Source organism: Mixophyes fleayi, chromosome 2 (genome assembly GCF_038048845.1).
Source record: "Mixophyes fleayi isolate aMixFle1 chromosome 2, aMixFle1.hap1, whole genome shotgun sequence".
Classification (NCBI taxonomy): Eukaryota; Metazoa; Chordata; class Amphibia; order Anura; family Limnodynastidae; genus Mixophyes; species Mixophyes fleayi.
The window spans coordinates 319,181,814-319,203,639 of record NC_134403.1 but is presented as its reverse complement, the minus strand read 5'-3'; the positions used below and the strand labels follow the sequence as shown (position 1 = coordinate 319,203,639).

Below are 21,826 nucleotides of genomic sequence, written 5' to 3'. Positions count from 1 at the left end.
TTATCTGTGTGGAGCTTGTATGTTCTCCCCATGTTTGCGTGGGTTTCCTCCAGGTGCTCCGGTTTCCTCCCACACTCCAAAAACATACTAGTAGGTTAATTGGCTGCTATCAAAATTGACCCTAGTGTGTGTGTCTGTCTGTGTGTGTATATGTTAGGGAATATAGACTGTAAGCTCCAATGGGGCAGGGACTGATGTGAATGAGTTCTCTGTACAACGCTGTGGAATCAGTGGCGCTATATAAATAAATGGTGATGATGATTACACAGAGGAGAAACCATGGTGTTCGTTGCCATTGTTGATAAGTGCAATTGATAATTGCACATAGCAGCCATATCAGGTTACTTCATCAAAATGAAGTATGACAATTTTTACATTATAAGTAACAGTACACAGTATTGCAGTAACTCCCATGACCTCTATAGACATAAATAAGAGTCACATTTCCAAACAATTAGAACATTTAACCATTTCCCTGTACTGTACATCACACAGTTATTTCCTATTCATACACAGTGAGGTTTGTTTCTGTTTTAACAAGCTTGGTATGACTGCAGTATGGAGGAAATGCCTTTTAGTGTTGACGTTTCTGAAAACAGAACTAGTTGTACTAGTTTTCAGGTATTTAGATATAAAAGTTATGGCATTTACAGCTCAGCACTCTTACATAAAACAGTGTATATGTCTTATTTTAAGAAAATGCTCCCCAATCATGAAACAAGGGGACAGAACATAGAAGATAGGAGTGATAACAATGACTTTGTATCCTCAAGAGACCATGAGAAAGGAAGTTGGCGATTATGAGACTATTTGTGGTGTTGTGGAAAGTGAAGGGGAATTTTGAGACATGTCAGCAGTTAGTGACATTACAGATAGTTAGTATCATGTGACATTACATGATACTGGCATCTCCACAGGTGATAACTTTCTCCAGTTCCCTCCTCTGTCACCATGCATTAGTCACCCCCTCCTTACACAACATGAACAAGAAAATATCTTGTCCATACCAGTGGCTCCTTATAGCCATGATATCAGAGTTGTGCCTATCTAGTATCATGGGCGGCTCCAGCTCTATTGAGTTGGGCCATGTAACAGGCTTGCTTTTCCTTATTTAGTTGATCACATCAAATACAATGGTCAACCTTTCCCTAATTCCTGAATATCCCTGTATATGAATTCTTACCATGAAGAACTGCACCTATGTAAGGCTAATGACACATGACCATATTGTGTTCTCTTGTACACAGCAGGCAGTAAGTTGCTATCACACAATCACTGATAATCTGAAGACTGCGTTTCTAAGCTGCATTTGCCCACAGAGTCCTCTGGGATAAAATAGGCAGCACGTGATATCATAAAGACATTGGTAAGACGGTATGAGAGTACAGCATGTCTAACTGTACTCACTGCGCCACTTGTTTCATACAAACTCACTCCGTCTATAAGCTGCTTATTCATGCACATAACATCTCTGTACTACTTCCCATCCCTCGTGTAGCCATTTTCTCCATGGTTCTTTACACCACCTTGCCTAAATCCAGGGCTTTGTGACACGGCTAGGGGGCGTGTGAGTGGGAGGACCAATCAGAAGCTGCATTCAGAGACTGACTTCAGACTGGTGCTCCCACTCACATCTCTTCCCCTCCACAGCTATTTTAAAGCCGCAAATTTAAATGTTTTGCCACCTAGGTGGTAATAGCTTCAAAATACTATGAGAACTAATCATCTTCCACTTTTCTGCTGTTCCATCTTTGCAAATTGCTGCTTTGTTAGATCAACTTGCCCCTAAACTTCATCGAATTAAGCATTAACTGAAGTATGAGCACTATAAAGAGGTGCATCCTATGAGAAACACTGTGTATTGTGTGGTTACAGGACTGGAAATTGTCATCTAATTGTTGTGTAATAGCAGTTTACGGACACACTAACACAATACCTTTTACTGTACAGATTCACTGTGTGGATTTGTCACTACAAAGCCAGTATGCAGCTTTAATATCATTGGGCTGGCTCTCCAATAAGTGAGAAGACACAAAACGAATAGGTAGAGTAAAGAGCTCTCCGTCTGTCTTACCGCTTCGGTATCCCTGTTTTTCTGCTGGATCTCATGTGTCAATGATCTGATTTCGTCCCTCTGTCTGTCCACTACCACCTTCAGCTTCAACATTAGATCCCGCTCTTCTCGTGCTGCGCATTCTTTAACAATACAAAGCATTACTATTCCTCACCCACATTTCTAACAACTTCAACAAGATCATTGTGTGATAAATAGATATCTGCTACTAGACACCAACTAATCTCTCCGGGAGAAAATCTAAAAAACAAATATAAAATATTTGGAGACACTTATGAAATCTCTAAACAGGTGCTATAACCCACAGCACACAATTATTTCAACACTGTGTTTACATTCTAAATATAGATACTTTGGGCTAGATTTACTAAGATGCGTGTTTGAAAAAGTGGGGATGTTGCCTATAGCAACCAATCAGATTCTAGCTTTCATTTATTTAGTACTTTCTTCAAAATGCCAGCTAGGATCTGATTGGTTGCCATAGACAACATCCACACTTTTTCAAATCCGCAGCTTAGTAAATCTGCCCTTAGTCTTCAGAAGAAGAGTTTGATAAGTATTCTAATATTTTATGTGAGTAGTTAGAAGAGACCAGCACGATGGTGGAAAGCACTGAGAGCCAACTTTGTAAGAACATGACTTTAAGGCCCTTCTAACAAAATCCAGGGGGTAAATGTATCAAGCTGAGAGTTTTCCGGCGGGTTTGAAAAGTGGAGATGTTGTCTATAGCAACCAATCAAAACTCTCAGCTTGATACATTTACCCATAGGTGTGCAAAGACAGATTAATAGGATACTCTACCAACTAGATTATAATGAATCAATAGATTTTTCTGATGTAATATATGCCATCCATCCTATTGAAATGAGACATCCACTACCCAGATTTTTAGACATGACCAATCAAGACAAGTCACAATAAAAGAAAAATGACCAAACTGTCCAACCGTGCCAACACATATATGCACAATTTAAGAAGAGGGACAACAGATATTAGGTCAGCTTTTAACATTACATTTCAAATAAATAAAATCTCTCCTTTCATGAAAGGGAAACTAATACATCTACTAAAATCCACATGTAATCTTTAAATTTCCCAATATAAATAGAATATTAAATTACTACGGAATGCTCCTACCTCCCTGGGACTTCGTCTCAGCCAAACGTACCAAGAGCTTCTGGTTCTCCTCAGTGAGTTGGGACACTTGGTTCTGAAGACCATGCTCCTTTCTCTGAGCTTCATGGAGTCTCTGCTCTAGATCCTACAGAAAAATTACAGAAGACAGGGAAACTGTATACATGGTTATACAACGCATATATCTATAACAAACTGAAGTCTATGAACCTTTATATGGAAGCATCGTCCCCGTTTATGAAGTGGTATAATTGGCATTTTATATATATATATATATATATATATATATATATATATATATAGTTAAACTGGTGTGTTCTTTTCCCACTATGCACCCCCTTCTCCCTCCATTTTTTGGCTTTCTGTACCCCTTAACCTTTAGAAAAATCAATAAAAAAAATTACTGAAGTGAAAAATGTTCCATACTTCTGGGATATTTAAATTTTGCAGTCACTGCTTCAGAGAGAGAGAGGACATCTCACTATGGTCTGATAACCTCATTGTATTCAATCCTTATCTCCTGCCCGTATTGGACGTCCTCAGTTTTGAGGTGGACGGTTACATGACAGCCTGGAACCAATTAGATCATCGCAGTGTTCAGCGCAGCAGGAGAAGATTGTGGTGATTTGTCCACCTCAGAGATTATGTTGGACAGGGCTGCAGGTAACAGGTGCATTGTCATAATGTGTGTAGGGAATGGATGTAAGCATGAAGCCACAGACTGAGTGGGCAAATCTTACAAATGGAATGCAACGTGACGAAAAATGCTAGGGAATAGTGCAGTATAGAGGTTCATTGATTTCTATGCAGTGCTAGGCTGTACACACAGATAGCAAAGATAGGTGTGGCTCAGTAGTAATGGTGATATTCAGGCTCCCCTATCAGAACAGTGCAGGGATGTGAGGTTCCTGCCAAAATGAAGATCTATATATGAAACAAAAATCATATATTCAACTTGGTTATGATGCAGTTTGTCATCTAAGCAGCTGCTTTCCATTGCATTGTTGGACAAACATTGAAACATTTAACCATTACTTTGTTTACAAACCATAATGACCTACCATTAACAAAAGTACACTCAAATGTATATATTCCATTACAATACCACCTTCACGATAATGTAAATCTTTTGCCTAAATTCTAGTTTGGCGATTTAAAGAAGCAGCAAACTTTCAAAGAAACTTTCAATAGAGTATCCACTCCATTCAGAAGTGCAGTTATTGTGCCAAGTTGATTGATTAGCTCAAATGGCATGCAGAATATTACTTTTTTTTCTGCCCTTGCACACAAATAGTGTGTTTTAAATTAAGGAAAAAAATCCATCTCTCTCATCCGTTGTGTAGGTGGGATAGGTGGAGGGGTACTCACTAGCTAAATCAGCCAAGGTCCATTGCTCTTCTAGTAAATGTTTTAAAAGGTTTAATCGGAATAAATTACCACTCCCCAAATATCCCTTGATCTCTCCTACCCCCCCCCCTTTCCCGGGTTACTGCCATAAATTTGCCTATCAATTCACCTTTAAATCATTGACCGACTGGTCAATGCATTGCAACTTTCTGTTATGGTTTAGCTTTGTCACTTTCAAGGTCATAATTTTCTATCTAAAGATAAAAAACACCACACACAGTGACAGGGGTAATAGTGATATTATATAAACACATACAATTATTATTTTTTAAACAGCATAAAGTTTTAATCTGAAGTATTTAGTAAATGTTACATTTTCACCAATTGTGAACCAAATAAAAAATAAAATTTTTTACATATAACATTTTTGATAACATTTTTCTATTTTCTATATTTTAGTTATTGGTCACTATAGTATGTAGAACTCCCTCTTATAGCCGTTTCCACCATATTTAAATGTCACTGTATTTTGCTTTTTAATTTTGAGAAAACTTCCTACTAATACAGTAACTCCTGTGGATCACCATAAAGTCAGTCATTCATCAGTCATGGCAATTAAATTGTGCAAGTTTATTTGGTTTTTATATTCAGTGCTGTTTACACAGCTTCTCCTGCGAAAGCAGGATTGCAATTGATACTGGTGATGTACTCATTTGAAACAAGGTTTTAAGTCGAGTCTTCATTTGGCAAAGACCTTTGTTTTATAGCTTCTGATTCAGAGTCAGTACACACATTGAGACATGACACGATAACACAGAAAACTGCTGCTTTTATGCATGTCTCGCAATACATGGAGCAGGGAGATTAAAATAAAAAAAATTATATATATATATATATTTTTAGGCTAAAAGGTGCAAAAAAATTAATAATAATAATAAATAAAACTGTTGCAAAACATCAAGCACACATTGCTTAGACTAAATGCCATTTCCAAGTCTTGCAAGAAATGCATGAAAACTATGTTTAAGACTAAAACGGGCAAACAGGGTCGGACTGAAAAAAAAAAAAAAAAAAAAAAAGACACACCATACTCACATGATCGCGGCGCCGGCGCCCCTCCTCTGTCCACACTGAATGTCGGGTGTGATGTCATCACGCCAGACGTTCAGTGAAGAGCGGCGCAGAAAGGAGTCGCAAGAAGAGAAGAATGAGAAGACAGTGTGATGAAGGCCCCCCCCCAAAAGGGGCAGCGTGTGATGAAGGGGGCCCCCCCCTAAAGGCAGCATTTGAAGAAAAGGGCCCCCAAAGGCAGCATGACAGAGTGTGAAGGGGGGGTCAGGAGAAGGGGGGGGCAAAAGCAACATGGAGGGCGAGTGTGATCATAAGGAGGCACAGTATGGTGATGTGATGGCACAGTGGGCTTGTGGCAATGTAATGTGTGTGTGTGTGTGGTAGGTGGTGGCTAACTAATGGGTGCTATTTCGTTGTGGGGTGATGGTGGGGAAATTTAATTTTATAGTGGGGACTATTCATTTAAGATGGGGTGGTTTTGGGGCTATTAATTGAATGTGGGTCCGAGTTTGAGGAGGATGAGGTCTATTTATTAAATGTGAACATGAAATATTTAATGGCAGTGATGGTTGCGGAAAATAGGTATATTTATTATACGTAAATCATCATCACCACCATTTATTTATATAGCGCCACTACTTCCTCAGCGCTGTACAGAGAGCTCACTCACATCAGTCCCTGCCCCATTGGGGCTTAAAGTCTAAGTTCCCTAACACACACACACACACACAGGTCAATTTGTTAGCAGCCAATTAACCTACCAGTATATTTTTGGAGTGTGGGAGGAAACCAGAGCACCTGGGGGAAACACACGCAAACACAGGGAGAACATACAAACTCCTCACAGATAAGGCCATGTTGGGGAATTGCACTCATGACCCCAGTGCTGTAAGGCAGAAGTGCTAACCACTAAGTCAACGTGCTGTAAATGCTATCAATCTATTGCTGGGGCCTTTTTGAGGGAGGGAAATAGTATTCCCATTTAATAAATAAACCTATTACTTTAATGTTGGGGCTGGAGGAAGGCCTAAGTATTAATCGTGGGTCCTATTGATTTAATGCCGGGGCTGGTTGAAATTTTCTAAATGTACCCATTTTTTTTGCAAATAGGGCCCCCAACATTCCAGGATACAGACAAGCTGCAACTAAAGAAACCAGCAGCCACAGGTGGTGAAAATGACAAGAACAGGTAGGAGAGAGCAGGACAGTCTGTCAAATGCTCTGATTCTAGTGGGACAATCCTGATTTTTGGTGACTGTTCTGCCCAATCTAAGGGGGGACTGTGTACTATTTATATACACATTGCATTCTTTATATACTACACTATGGTGCTAGCTGTCCTTCGTGGGCTGACCACTCCCCCTCTAGTGTCTGGTCTCACCTCTATGATGGCTGGCCACACCCCCTCTGGTGGGCCCCCAGCATTGCAGTCCCCCGGTGGGCCCTTCATGCCCCAGTCTGACACTGCGGGCAAATCTGCTCCACCACCTGTAAGTAGGGTAGGGAAGTGTGCAGCTTGGCTAAACTAAGGTTACTATACGGGTACCTTTTTCTGGTAAGAACTTGAAGTGGGAGAAAAGAAAAAAAAGCTCATTTCTTTTTACTACAATGTCCAAAATAAACACAAATAAACCATTTTCTATGCAAGTAAAAGCCCTACCACGTGCCACATACAGCAAAATATATTTGCAAACAGACACTTCAAACGCTAGATGAGAGGGAGAGGGAGGGACGCATGCACAAAGAAAGAAAGACAGGCAGAGAGAGAGAGAGACAGAGACCAAACACTAGCTTTGCGTGCTGTTCATAAGAAAACAATAATTAACTGAATAATGTGCTTTTAAGACTGATACTGGTAATATTATTAATGTTGTTAATAATAATAATTGTTATTTTTTTTTTTTTTACTTTAGATACTGCTTTGCTTTCACAATTCCCTTGTCAGTATTACACTAGACTCGACAACTGTGATTTGCACTCACAGGGGAAAATTTACCATGTTAAAATGCTTATATAGTCAAACAGCTAGCACCTCAGTAAATCTGCTACATAAACACCCACATTTACTCACGTCATTACCATCCCAGAGACATTGATTTTTATGGGCAAGTATAGCTGCTAAATCTATTCTAAAAATGTACTGGTAGGTGCTTCCAACATTTCATTTTCAATATGCACATACTTTATTTGACCTAAATTCATCTGTAAGATCTTTCCATACCCTGTTGCCTCACACACAGCATACTGCTGTCAGGCTTCAAGTTACTCCCTTCTGCTACTACATGACCTACTCTAGGTCATTTGTACAGAATCCAACTGGGCGGCCTCAAAATTGTTGTGACCACAAAGTTCCTGTGAGCAGTTCACAGACCTCCAGGCTGATTTCATAAAGCCAACAACATACATTATTCTGCTTTTCCCCTCTTCTAGAAAGGTCTGGACACATAGAAAACAGAACATATTTGTACTTGTTTAATATTCTAAGTCATGTTAGATATGTCTGCAACAATGTAAGCATCCAAAAATGCTATGTATGAATATAAGCTAATATTTGCTCTAGAGGTGTGGGCACAAATGAGTAAAGATAATTACATACATATTACACGGAAACATAATGGGGGGGTATTCAATTGTTGCCGTTAACGCTCTCAAACGAGCGCTCTAAAAATATTAGCGTTAATATGGTAATTACTCGTTAAATTCCATCTCGCAGCTGAAATTCAGCGAGTAAACTGTAGTTTACTCGCTGAATTTCAGCTGCGAGATGGAATTTAACGATTAATTACCATATGAACGCTAATATTTTCAGAGCGCTCGTTTTTTTTTGTTTTAGCGCGTTAAAAGCAACAATTGAATACCCCCCAATGTGTGATACTATACGGCACCTTGCAGCTAATCCTCAGAGTCAAGGAGGGACAAAAATAATGCCCGACTTGTAAACCATTCATCCATTAAAAACAATCCCATAACCAGATTAGTAAAGGATAGGAGGGAGGGAGGGAGAGGTTCACAGTCACAAGCAGGTGAAAAATAATGTAACTTATTTAGAGCATAGTTGGAGAGAATTTAGCCAGAACAGCCTATCCTTCTTTAAGAACCATTGTGCTTAATGACGCTGGTATACAAATCATCTGTGCAACATCTGTAGAGCACGAGATAAAAATGAATTTACTGTTGAGATGAACTCGTTTAGCTTTCAAGGAACATTGTGGGACCTCTTAGCCAGGCTAATTCTCTATCATTCACTGTAGAGCAAAAAGACTAAGATGTACATATTCTGCTGCACAGAACTTGGCCTGTAGTGTCCCCAGTCCTACCACAACTACGTCACACGGCAGAATGAACAGACGTAATCCACCCAGGAATAATCAATCCACTAAATGAACAGATTCTGCAGTGCCGTACAGTCAGCACAACACAAATATATATTGGAGCAAGAAAACAATAACACATATGGGAATCCTAAATAAGGCATAAAGAGGAATGTAATATTCATGTAGTGTAGTTTCTTAATTACTAATGACAAGGTTGGACAAATACCAGTAGCAATGTCCCCATGGAGACTATAAAATGCAGTCTAGCAACCAAAGCAGGTGCCCCGACACACGAATGTATCCAGCACCCGTTTATAGCGATGCCAGTGTTGGAACTAACCACAATGTACAAGGGCCAAAAAAAGAATAAAAATGCCTAATATTCCAAACTACAGCGAACAGACCTTTACCCCCCAAAAGGGTATCTTTGGCACATAAAGCTAGCAGACATTAAGTCATGTTAAATACACATTGCTCCACCGTCCTCTCTTATAGCGACAACTTTCCTGTATCCTCCTGCTTCTCATATTAATACATTACCTATAGTGCCTCAATTCTTGGAGGATTCTTTCTCCGCTTTTATAAACTTAAAACATGTGAGTTACAAATAAAGAAGTGGAAGTTGCTCAATCAATTTATAGGCTATAGCAGGTGCTTGAAAGGAACAGATCTGTTGCTGGCTATAGCAGTGTGCTGTGGGATCTTTCTGTGTGTTTGTTCCTTTTAGGATAACCCCACCCTTTCAAGCACCTGCTATAGCCTATAAATTGATTGAGCAACTTCCACTTCTTTATTTGTCTGAGAGGCATGTTGGTGTCAGTAGCTGAGGGGGAGTGCCGACATTGGATTGCTATTTGGAGGCTTTTGGGGTACTTCTTTGGCAAGTTAGCTCTCAATTTAAAAACACATATGTATGGCCCAAATATATGGGACTCTCATTGTTTAGAGTTAGGACCACTCTATTAGCAAAAGCGCCGTGGAGTGGCGGGTGGCTTTAACATACATTTGCAAATGTGTGCAACTAAGACTTTTGCATTTTTATCTACAGTAGAAATGACAGATCTGTTGCTGGCTATAGCAGTGTGCTGGGGGATCTCTCTGTGTGAACATGTGAGTTACGCAAGGTATGTGTGCAGATTCACTGCTAGCTATATGATGTATTTGTTCACGGATTTATAATTCCTGTGTATTTCATGTGTCTAACACGTTAACACGCAGGCATTGGTTGGTATACAATATCTAGGCATTGATACGTATAATGTGTGTGGGTCATACACATTTGTGTACTGGCCACTGCTGGATATACCAAGCTAGTCCAAATGATCAATAATACGTGGGTAGTTTCTCATTAACCTATACAGGAAATTGCCAGTTACTGCTGCTGGGACCCTCTTATAATGTATGCAGAAGGATACCTTACCGTCTTGGCCACTAAGGACAGCATGATCAATTGGCCTGCGACTAGTGACTTGATTGTAGAGGACAATGGCAGGTATGTAGGGCTCTGGTTTTGGAATACTGTGGTGGCATAGACTGGTATCTGGGGACCTCGATATAATGAACACTGATGCCGATATATAATGTAGGGGCACACGCTGGTCTAATGATGGACACTATTTAAATAGCTGGATATATTAGGCAGATGATTTGGTGGTATAATACAGTTTGGGCAGCATCCATTATCTCTGGTCAGTGCACTCAGCTCACCACAGATTTTTCCTCATACAATTGCTGGCTCCTACCTTTTGGCACTAATCCCTAGCTTTCTGAGAAATGTGTTCAGTAAGGGGATGCCTATGGCAAGCTGACAGGCAACTGAAGGACATAATAGTCAAGGGTCAGAGAACACAAAATGTGTATACACTGTAAAAGCAACTGAGAGGGGACATCATAGATTCCACCTAATGGGCATTTTATTTGTGTCTGTAGATAAACCAAACATAATTTTAGGGAGACTGCTGGATTATAATTGCTGTAGAACTTTGTGCCACTTGGCACTGTCCTTTCTTATTTATATGTAATCGTAACCGAAAGTAGAAACAACTTGTATATCATAGCAACTATCTGATTCAAACATTTGTCACTGTGTAGTTATTTGTCATCTTTTTTAATCAGTTCACTTTACTGTCCCCCTTGGCAGTTGGCTAGGGCGCCAATGGTTAGTGCTGCGCCTAAAACACTGAACTGAATAAATGACATCGGGCATCTGACACTTTACGTTTTGAACAAAATAAAAACACCAAAGTTTTGTCTTCTATAGTCGACTAGACAAATAATTATTGAATTATTTAAAAACACCACTGCAATGCTCTCTTGTAGGGGGAGATTCAATTGCAGACGAAGTGGCGTGCAGACATCGTGCCGCGAACATTGTCGGCAGTTACCGTACAAATCTCCGCTCAGAAAAAGGAGCATAAATTTCTTTCAGATCTCCACTTTAGTGTCTCACGGACGTTCCGGAGACATTTTGCAGCCAATTCCATGCGTCTGTCGCCATTTAATGGCAAGAGACTATAACTGCAGTAATATTATGCTATCAATTGAGCTTACAATCTAAGATGTGTGGGGAACACGTGATACAGAAAGTAGCCAAGTAACAACTGGTGGGAAAAGTGCTGGTGGCTATTGTTAGCAGTCGATTGGCAAATGGCATTTCTTTGCAGCACTGTTGGAACAAGAGGACACAAAACATGAACCAGTCACTGCAGAAATCCCAAAACAGCACGCTGCTGGCAACCTTAACAGTTCATCACAACTTCCTCTGCTGGTTGTAGAGGAGACTTTTGCCTTCATGTTACACAGGCGCTCTAGTGGTTGTCTGTCAGTTTGGAGCATCTGTGCATAGCCCTGTGTTTAGCTTTAGAGTCATGCTCGCTGCTGGAAGAAAAGCCAGGACGGATGTTCCCCTTGTTTAATGGCAGCTGCTGTCACCAAGGAGGGTGCAGAGATCACCAGAGGTGACAACAGCATTGACAGTTAAACTCGCTGGGTCCAGGATCTGAACTGAGAAGGCATTCCAGTAGATCTTCAAAATAACTTGGTCCTTGGTGCAAGGACAGTCCCTGGCACCACTGCAATACTTTCCCAATGCCTTCACAAATGTTTATCCGTTTTATATTTGTAGGAAGATTATGATGTGGGAGCCAGGGTACACAGCTGACCTATAGTGCAGCCATCTTCAACTGCTGCTTCCTATGACAAAGTCTATGCAGGCAGTTATTTTAACCAAAGAATTGTTACATAAATGATTATTGTCACGTATACCATAAGAATGGGGGATGCAAAAAAGAAGAAAAAAAAAAAAAAAAAGAAGAAGAGGAATGGAGGGCGAGATGGAAACAATTTGGAGTGAGGCATTCATAAAAACTATATGTAAACAAACAAAAAACAAAACAAAACAAAACAAAACACAACAAGGAATCCTCAAGACCAACATATTTACTTAACAAATATAAACAAACATACATTGTAATAAGTAACAAAGACATTTTTTTTACTTACTACTGGTATTCTCCTCCCACAAATATCAATATGGGGGTTTTCTCCCAGAACAATATACAGTATATTATACAAGAAAAGAAAAACAAAGTTCTGATATTGGAGGCACTATCCATTTTACCCAGTACTGAGACAAAGTATTTAATCTATTATTAGATCATAAAAACAAAAAACGTTATTTGCATTTGAATACAATCATATCTTTTAGTCCAATGATATGGTACTGAGCACTTCTCCTCAAAATATAATACAATAAATGAAATTGTGATCAAAGATCAGAAACCATTGTAAATAAGTTTAACACGGGGGCCAGTGACCCACTGTTAGGTCATTGTTGTTTTGTTTATTACAAAGATGTTGTTTGCAGTATGAATTCTACCTCAACCACTTAGTTGTTCCTCATTTCAACTCTTCAATGAGGTCAGAATGGGGTTTATATTATGATAAATGTGATTATTCTTAGTGCATGTAATTAAGATATTTAACTTTTTGAAAGAGAAATTCATTTATGGTAGTTTGTTTTGTTCACATATTTCACCAGTAATAAATACCCTTTATATATGAGAGCTAAACTATCTCTAGTGACAAGATTTATACCAGTTGTAATCATTTTTTCTTAAACGTGACATGTTTCTTGTTAGGATTCCATATCGACTATCGTCAGATTCATGCCACTTGTGGCTGTATTTGTTCCTCAAGTGTAATATATTTTAGGGATGTGCACCGGCCACTTTTGGTGTCTCATGTTTTGGATTCGGATTTGCTTGAGGTTTTGGGTTCGGATTTGTTTCGCAAAACACCTGACGAAAGGTTTTGGTTTGGATTTAAGGTTTTGGATTCGGATTTATTTTGAAAAAAAACATAAAAAGTGCTAAAAACCAGTTTTGTGGGGGTTTTTTTTCACTCCTACGCTATTATTAACCTCAATAACATTCAATAACAATCATTTCCAATAATTTCCAGTCTATTCTGAACACCTCACAATATTGTTTTTAGGCCAAAAGGTTGCACCGAGGTAGCTTGAGCACATAATGCCAAAAAAAGAGGTACAAGATGGAATTGTTCTGGGCCCTCCCTCCCACCCCTCGCGAGATTCGACACGAGACTTGGACGACAGAGCCTCGTTTTCATTTTTTGCCCGCCGGAAATATCCGAACAGTGCTCGGATCCCGTTCGGATCCGCACTGTTCGGGTGGGCTCGGATTAGCGGAATCCGAGCCCGCTCATCTCTAATATATTTCTTATTGGGATTTTATAGCCTATAGGGAAGTAATAATATTGAGTATATGGATTTGTTCTATTAGTAACCTCCCTCTCTTAAATAAAACTCCATATGATAAACAATGAATCTATTTAAAAATGTTGTCAATACACTAGATTAATGGCATCTTCCATTAGAAATGTTCACGTGATTAAGCCAGGTTTTCAGCACCTCAGCCTTGACAATGCATTTGTCAAATGTTTCTCATTTGCTCTGAGAATTCTAGATGTTACATACAAACCAATGGTTACTCATGCCCCTTTGCATCAATCATCTATGTAGCATATATACTTTTTAGTAGTCACTGCTCTTGTTATATATGGGCCTCTTTACTCATATAGGTACAATTTATGTTTATTGCTAAGTGCTCCCAACGTTCTAATAGTCTTGCAATCATTGTACGTACAATACAAAAGGACTTAAGCTCGGTACACACTGCAGGTTTTTCACCTGATTATCGTGCCAAATGCACGATAAGCGACTGTTAGGTACAATATCACATTAGTGTGTACACTGCCACAATCATATTTTATCCTACCAAAGCAGATCAAATCGTTTCAATTTATAAACTGACTACAAATCTCTATAAACGAAGTCGGGCAAATTCTGCAGTGTACATGCACTCACGACCAGCAGTCTAGGCAGATCTCCATAGAGTTTACAGAGTCACAATCATTTCAGCCGATGGTTATGAGACGAAGAGCACAGATCTGAAGGTAAATCGTGTAGAGTGTGAACGCATGAGTCGTCATGCTGATCGGGACTTTCTGTCGTGGTAAGGGACACATTTTCTGTACTGTGTATGCAGCTTTGGCTGCACTGAGATTAGAGTTGCTACTAGTATCAGATATCACTTTGCCTATTCATCTATATTGGCTTGTTCTTATTTTGTTACACTTGTCATTTTTAATACATGAATAGAACCAGTGATACTGAAAATGGAGATCACCAATAGTGAAAAATATCACAATCCTTTTCTCCTTGTCGTGAAACTAGGTCACACTGAACTGTGATCTTAATAGTACAAGCGCTGCTGATGTTAATTGCCAAGTTTATTAGAGCTACTTGTATTGTATTCCTAGCAGACCACACACTACCAGAATTCTGTGCTGTCTAATCAGTGCTGTTCCTGCGCAAGTGTAGGCTTCGATTCTGCATTTCTTAGTTCCCTTCTAAATTTAATTTCATTAATTAAACCCAATAAACATGACAATATATTTGATCTGTTGGAGAACACATTAGGCTTTCTCAAGGAGTCAAACCAGTCATTCATTATTATCGGTCACATTAACATGAGAGCCCAATCACAGTGCACATTCGTTAATGGATATATTGCTTGTCCAACCCTAAAGGCATACAAGTTGTGCAATTGTATTCATCCTATTGCAGTTTAGTTCCACCTATTTTACTCTTCATTAACAGATGTTATGATCAATGGGATCCTTTGTTTATTATTCCATTCGTAGTGTTTCTTGTGTCTCTTCTGGTCTTCCTAAAGTAATTTTAACTTAATTCAGAAAAAATTAACAGTTTGATTTATATGTACCTGAACACTCTCTACATTCAGCCTTATAACTGCATCTAGTAACGAATACATATATATATAATATACATTATGGTTATTGAATTTATTACCAAGTACACAGGTGAAATGGTGATATTATGATCTAATATTGTAAGGGTATAACATGCTTTGTTATACTTTATTATTACATATTATCACATTATTCTAAATGAGTTGATTTACTGTGCAGTTTAATAATAAATAAAAGTGCATTCAATCTTCTTATATAAATGGATGTGATTATATATTAACAAATAATGAAAATAGTGATATGTGAAGTATAATACAAATATTAAAGTGCTATAATCAAAATGAATAATAATAATAATAATAATAATAATATAAACTTCATCAAGTGATCAAACAACCCTCTTGTCTCAGAGGACACGCAAGTCAATCACTGGAGGGAGAGGCCTAGAAATCTAGAATGGCATATGAAGTTCTTAATGGGGTATAGAAGAGGTGTGACATCTATCACCAAATCTGGAGCACCATGAAAGCCTGATAAGTTCTATAACTAATGTTAATAAACCTGCTTGTGATGCAATCTATCTCAGGCATCCTCCATAACTTTTCCTTTCCTAGAGATATCAGTGTTGTGCTTTTCCATTGTTGCTGCAATAATGTATCTAGCGGCATTAAGGAGATACCTGGCTAACTTGTTCCTATGGGTGAAGTTAGTAAGTCCTAGTAAACTAGTCCAGAGATAACAGTATATTTCTAGCCAGTAATCTGCTGATAAGACATATCACTATTGTTCAATATTATTACTACAGGGCTGTGTGTCTCTACTACTACTGTTTCTCCAATACTACGCAGAGGTTTGAAGGAACACAGTATAGTACCAATACCATATATAAAGTATTTTGTATCCATTCTCTAAGACTGTCACTGCTTTGGACACTCACCCAATTTTCTTTCCCAGTTATTGCATTTTAAAGTTAGACCTAGTTCCAATTCCAAATATATCAAGGTTTGAGAAATAAGCCCTTGCTCATAAAGACTTCAAGGCTGGTCTCATCTCTGCAGAATGTAATGGTATAAAGGGTAGATTGGACCCAGCTCCTCCATACTAAATATCCAATCTGTGCAGCCAAATTGACAAAGACCAGTTGAGAAAAGGACTAACTTGTCTTTCTAAAATGAAAAAATAAATCTCAGCCAGTATAGATAATATTTTAAGAAGAGCAACTAGTGCGAGAGGCTAAGAGGAGAAGGGAAGTGTGCATGGCAACCAATATTAGCTACCCCATGACAAATTTCTAGTTAGCATCTAATTTCAGGATGGGAATGTAATGAAGGGAACCTGAAATCTTCTATCGGTACCCAAAGGTAACAATCAGGAGCACATTGCATTTACTAATACCGTAGCAACTGAACCCCCAGCCCACCAGGATATGTTGCCCTTGACACTCTGGTGTTTACCTTTCCAAATAAGTGATGCATGTGTCTCTGTAGGCTCTGCATGTACTTACAGGGACCTGAACCACTCCTAATGATACCTTCGTAATTTGTAGTATAGTAATTGGTAAGGTGGGCCCCTGAATATAGTAACCAAGCATTAATCTGACAGAATGTGGTGATAGAGCAATATTAAGAGCTTCAAAATTGCATAAACGACAACCCTATATTTCCCATTGCCCACCTTGATGTCTGAGATTTTTTAATTTCACCTTATGCAAGGGTAAGGGTTTGATGGATAAAGCAAAAAGCACCAGGGAAAGGGGACAACATTGTTTTGTATCTTTACTAATGGTAAAACATGAGTGGTAGCAGGGCACACATGGAAAAGACTCAGTGACAGAAATATGGGCCAACATTCAGAGCAATAGTAGGGTTTACATTTGTCATCCATAAGAACTGGGTATGCTCTGCCATCCGGGCAGAGCCAGATTAACAATAGGGCTAAATGGGCTACAGCCCAGTTGCCTAGGCAGCTGGGGGGCCCGTCGGCATTCATCGGATCGGGGGCGTCCCCGGCTCCAGGAGAATGGACTGTAGTGCTTACGCGTGGCACAGTAATCTCCTTAGTGAGGAGATCTCGTGAGAGCGAGACTATAAGTCATAGCCTCGCTCTCACGAGATTTCCTCAGTAAGGAGATTACAGCGCGCCGCGGAAGCAATACAGGGAGTGGAACAACGGAAGGAGATAAACTCACAGGGGGGCTCATGAGGGGGGCCCTCACAGTACCCTTAGCCGGGGGCCTCCCTTCCCTTAATCCGGCCCTGCATCTGGGCATATTTCAAGAATTCTTGAAGGTAACTTAGAAGGTTATCTTTGCCTGTAGACTTAAGAATGTGATAGTACAAAGCAGCATTAAGTAACAGGTTTTTTTTACAGATTGTACAAAATTTTAATAATAGCTATGAAAAATCCCCCTGTCATTCTTACCAAAGGGCTCTGGGAGGAGGAAGACAATTCTAGCAACAGAATTCAGGATAGACTGTAGATTGAAAGAGCAAGTTTGTGTGACCATAACAAACAAGCATAAGTATTTTTCAGGTAATTAATGTTGAATTTAAGATCCATGAACAGTAGAACTCAAAAACTGTCTAAATGCGCTAAGGCAGGGAAAAGAAACACTGCTTTATTAAGCGATTTCCATAGACAAATAGTGAAGCCAAATCATAGACGTTCTTCTCCCACATGCTCCTCATTAGTAATTCAGAATACTCTGCATGTCAGATCATCTGTACAGTACATTATTGTGTGCTAAGCCCCGTAAAGCAGTTGCCTCTGGCCTTTAATACCACGATTTGGCAGCATTACAAGTCTCATCCAATAAATTATTAATAGGTCAGTTACTGACATGGAAGGAGATTAAAAAAAAATATATCTCATTAACCTGTTTCATGAACATGCCGTAAATCAAGTTTTCAATGTTAGCAATAGGCGTATGGGGTAAAAAGACTTCAGGTTTAAGACTGGGTTCATAAGGAGAACTCTCTTACTTTCAGTTATGTACAATCTATTTTTATCCATAACCTCCCCAATGTTGTGGAAAGTTACAGTAAACGTACAAGTGAAACAACTACATGCATAATAGAGAGCAATACAAAGAACTTTTGTATGTTAATTAGATTGTTTAAACACATATTTGTAAGAATCACCAAATATGTATAATTTGTTAAAATGTGAATCTGAATGTAAATATATATAAAACAGCTATCCTTACAAATTATATTTACAATTTGAGTTTACCAATGTTAAGCTAGACAAGTGTTCTTTTTTACATGGTAGCCAGCCCTGCGACCTACCATTCTGCCACCAGAAGAGGTAACACATTTTTGCCCCTTTTACTACAGCTTACCATTTGTATTACTGTAGAGTACATATAAAATCCACATATGGTTTTGTAATCCTTATTATATCTATCAACAAGGTAGAGACCACTTATTTAGGTTTTTGCATTAATAAATAAATATAGCATATAATAATTGCCTACACTTTGTTGTGCATCAAAACCTGGGACAACTGTCTTATAAGCCCACCTGATATGTATTCTTTATACTACCATTTCAGTCAGGAGTTGGCTAGGCTGGGGGACATCTGCTTCTTAGGCAGGTCCCATAGTAGGCTATCTTTTGCTTGGTCACTGGGCTACCTCTATTTTTTCCCCTTTTAAAATGTTCCTAATAGGTTGCTGAGCCGAGTCTTGCCCACACCCCCAGGCTAAAACTTGCCAGTCAGCCCCTCAATCCCCTGATTTCTGTTTACACGACTTTAAACAAGCAAATATTAACGTGATAACAAGGGAAAAGGTGAGAAAATGCATGAAATCTGGGAGCAAGTAACTTGCTCATGAACCTGTCAACGTAAAGTAGTAGATAAGTAATACAGCACGTGTATTTATATACAACTATGCACAGCCTTTAAACAGAAACCCTGTATATATAAATCTGGTTTAAGAAAAGGGTGGCTCACCAGATGTTGTGAAACTACAAGTTCCAGCATGCTGGTACTTGTGGTTCCACACACAGTAGTCGGAGTCACCGTCTGCCTGCTACCAAGCTATGGGACTGACCGATGTAGCTCGCTCCTCTCTGGCTATATGCATCCTCTGCACGGTCCTGAGCAGCAGCTCCTGCTCCTGGGAGCCCCGCTCCTTCTCGGTCGCCGCAAAGCTCTCCAGCAGCTCCAGAATCCGCACCACTTGCGGGACCACCCCGGATACCGACTCCAGGCCGTACTGCTCAGTCAGGTTCTGCAACTCGGAGCCCAAGCTCTTTGCCATGCTGTACACATCCTCCGGGGACAGGGCGGCCGGGGCCCGCAGCCACACCATCTCCTGCTGCGACTCCATCCCGTCACTGCTTTATTATGACAGCCGTCCCCGCTGTCATGTGAGGTGCCAGGGACCGTCAGCGGAACCGCCCCCAGTCACTGAGGAACGCCCCCTGCCTGGACCAAACATTGCCCCGCCCACATACGCTGGGACCGCCCACTGCTGTTGTGCTCCAGCTCACATAGCGCCTCTAGAGGCAGCATTGGAGGTTCAGCTATGAAGAGTGATTCACTTTATAAAACTGCTCTGCCTTATGTAAAACAATGCTGCCTTATATTATTTATGCATGCTACAACCTGTCTTGCATGGTATGTATTCAGAAGTAGTTTTTTAAGTTGGCTTTTATGTACAGTATATTTCCCTGTTAATCTTGAAATTGTTTTTTTGGGTCTTATATACAGAGGTACATGGATAAGCTGAGTGTAATTATTTTGTTCTTTAATTCTAAGCAAGGAAGAAAGTTTAAATGTAGTAAAATAATTTTAGAACTTGGGTTCCGTTCTGCTACTGATAGAAATGTTCATACCTTCTAGCCTTTCCCAGACTTAAGATTACATGAACAAGTACATGGGTGTGGTTCTTCCACGTCTGTGTTTTATTTCTGTTATATTTTAAAGAGAATGTTTTGCATTTATATTTCTGTATGTTAATTTGTTATCCCTATTATTTTCAATATGAAAGCTCGTGTAATAATGTTCTGTCTTTGTCATCTTAAATAATTCACATGTCATTTAGGCTGGTTTATATAAAGTTACATCTATGCAGATAATGTCGTGGTTTACAGTAACTGATTAAATTAGGTTGTGATTGAGTTAGGGAGTAACTGAAGTCTTTCTAAGAGTGTCAGCTCTTGAACTAAATCCTTGTGCTAGCAGTTTTTGTGCTTAATAGTATGAGCCTGAGGTATATTTTGGGGGAATTGTGGTCATTTTTAGACAGTGCAGGTTTTCTTTTTATAAACCAATTGTAAAAGGAAGTGATTATAGCACTGAGGGGATAATAGTGAGGCATATGCACTAGCCTCCATTCACAAAGGTAGTTTCCAGTTTGCTCAAGAAACAATTATTTTTCTTCACTAAATTAACCCAGTGTTAGTTATTTGTGTATCAGTTATTCAGGCATACCAGAGCAAACATCCTAAACATGGGCTGTACAATCACTTACAGGGTACATATTCATTTCTTACACAAAGATTTTTACAGCATGGATAGATATTCTTATATCTAGAAAGTTTGTGAACCCTGTAGCATTTTCTGAAATTTTTGCATAAATGTGACCTTAAGTCATAAAAATAGAAAAAGAGAAGGCAATAAATGAAATGACGCAAAAATAAACTATAACTTTTCATTCATTTATTAATCAAAATGTTCGAACATTAAATTTCCTTGTTGGAAAAAGTATGTGAACCTCTAGAATTATCAGTTCAGTTAAGGGGATAATTTAGTTAGGAGTGTCAATCAATGGGATGGTGATTCTCAGGTAAGAATTTGTGTGGCACTGGCCTATTTCAAAAACATAAACCTGAGTCTTCACTACCAAAGACTGAACGCATGCCATGCATCGATCAATGAGATTTCTGAGGACCTCAGAGAAAGAGTTGTTGATGCTGATCAGGCTGGAGAAGGTTACAAAACAGATTCTAAAGACTTTGGGCTTCACTAATCCATGTCAGGTAGTGTTCAAATGGAGAAAATTCTATAACGTTGTTACTTACCCCAGGGGTGGATATCCAACAAAAAACACTCCAAGAGCAAGGCATATAATATTCTGATAGATCACAAAGGGTAATGTCAAAAGATCTAAATCAAAAATAAAAAGTTTACAGTGCTAATTAAAAATATAACGAAAGCTAATGTATGTGAACTATACACATTAATAAGATTTATTAAAATCTATTATACTCAATTATATAGATAAAACAACATTTCATCCCTATCACACTGCAGTGTCACTATATAAAAGATAAAACATGTGGCTACATACAATCTAACATTACTGATGCAATCTGCAAACACCATTTAATACTGAAGTGCTGTAAGTAAAAATGGATATAAATCAAAATTTCGGTGTGTACAAAACAACTTTACCCTCAAAGTTGTATCAATAAAATTCTGAAAGGAGTATGCAAGTTTCCAGCTCCCACAGAGTTACAACAGGTGGTTCAATTACAAGTGAATATCCACAAACATATCCATGTAGTTGTGGAACTAATCCTCAAACTAGTCCCCACTCAATGAACCATAATAGATCACAATCACAACATTCCGGACCAATAGG

At 39.0% G+C, this 21,826-nt stretch overlaps 1 protein-coding gene across 1 annotated transcript in view; it reads right to left on the bottom strand.

The window, feature by feature from the left end:
• Nucleotides 1–19,613, bottom strand: part of RILP (Rab interacting lysosomal protein) — a 28,769-nt gene extending 9,156 nt beyond the window's left edge. Inside the window, exons 1-3 of the mRNA XM_075196711.1 lie at nt 19,289–19,613; nt 3,212–3,335; nt 2,075–2,196 (exon numbers count right to left, since the gene is read on the bottom strand). Coding sequence (XP_075052812.1) covers nt 2,075–2,196; nt 3,212–3,335; nt 19,289–19,567 — 525 coding nt within the window. The 5' untranslated portion in view covers nt 19,568–19,613. The remainder of the gene's footprint in view (nt 1–2,074; nt 2,197–3,211; nt 3,336–19,288) is intronic.
• Between the last annotated feature and the right edge of the window lie 2,213 nt (nt 19,614–21,826).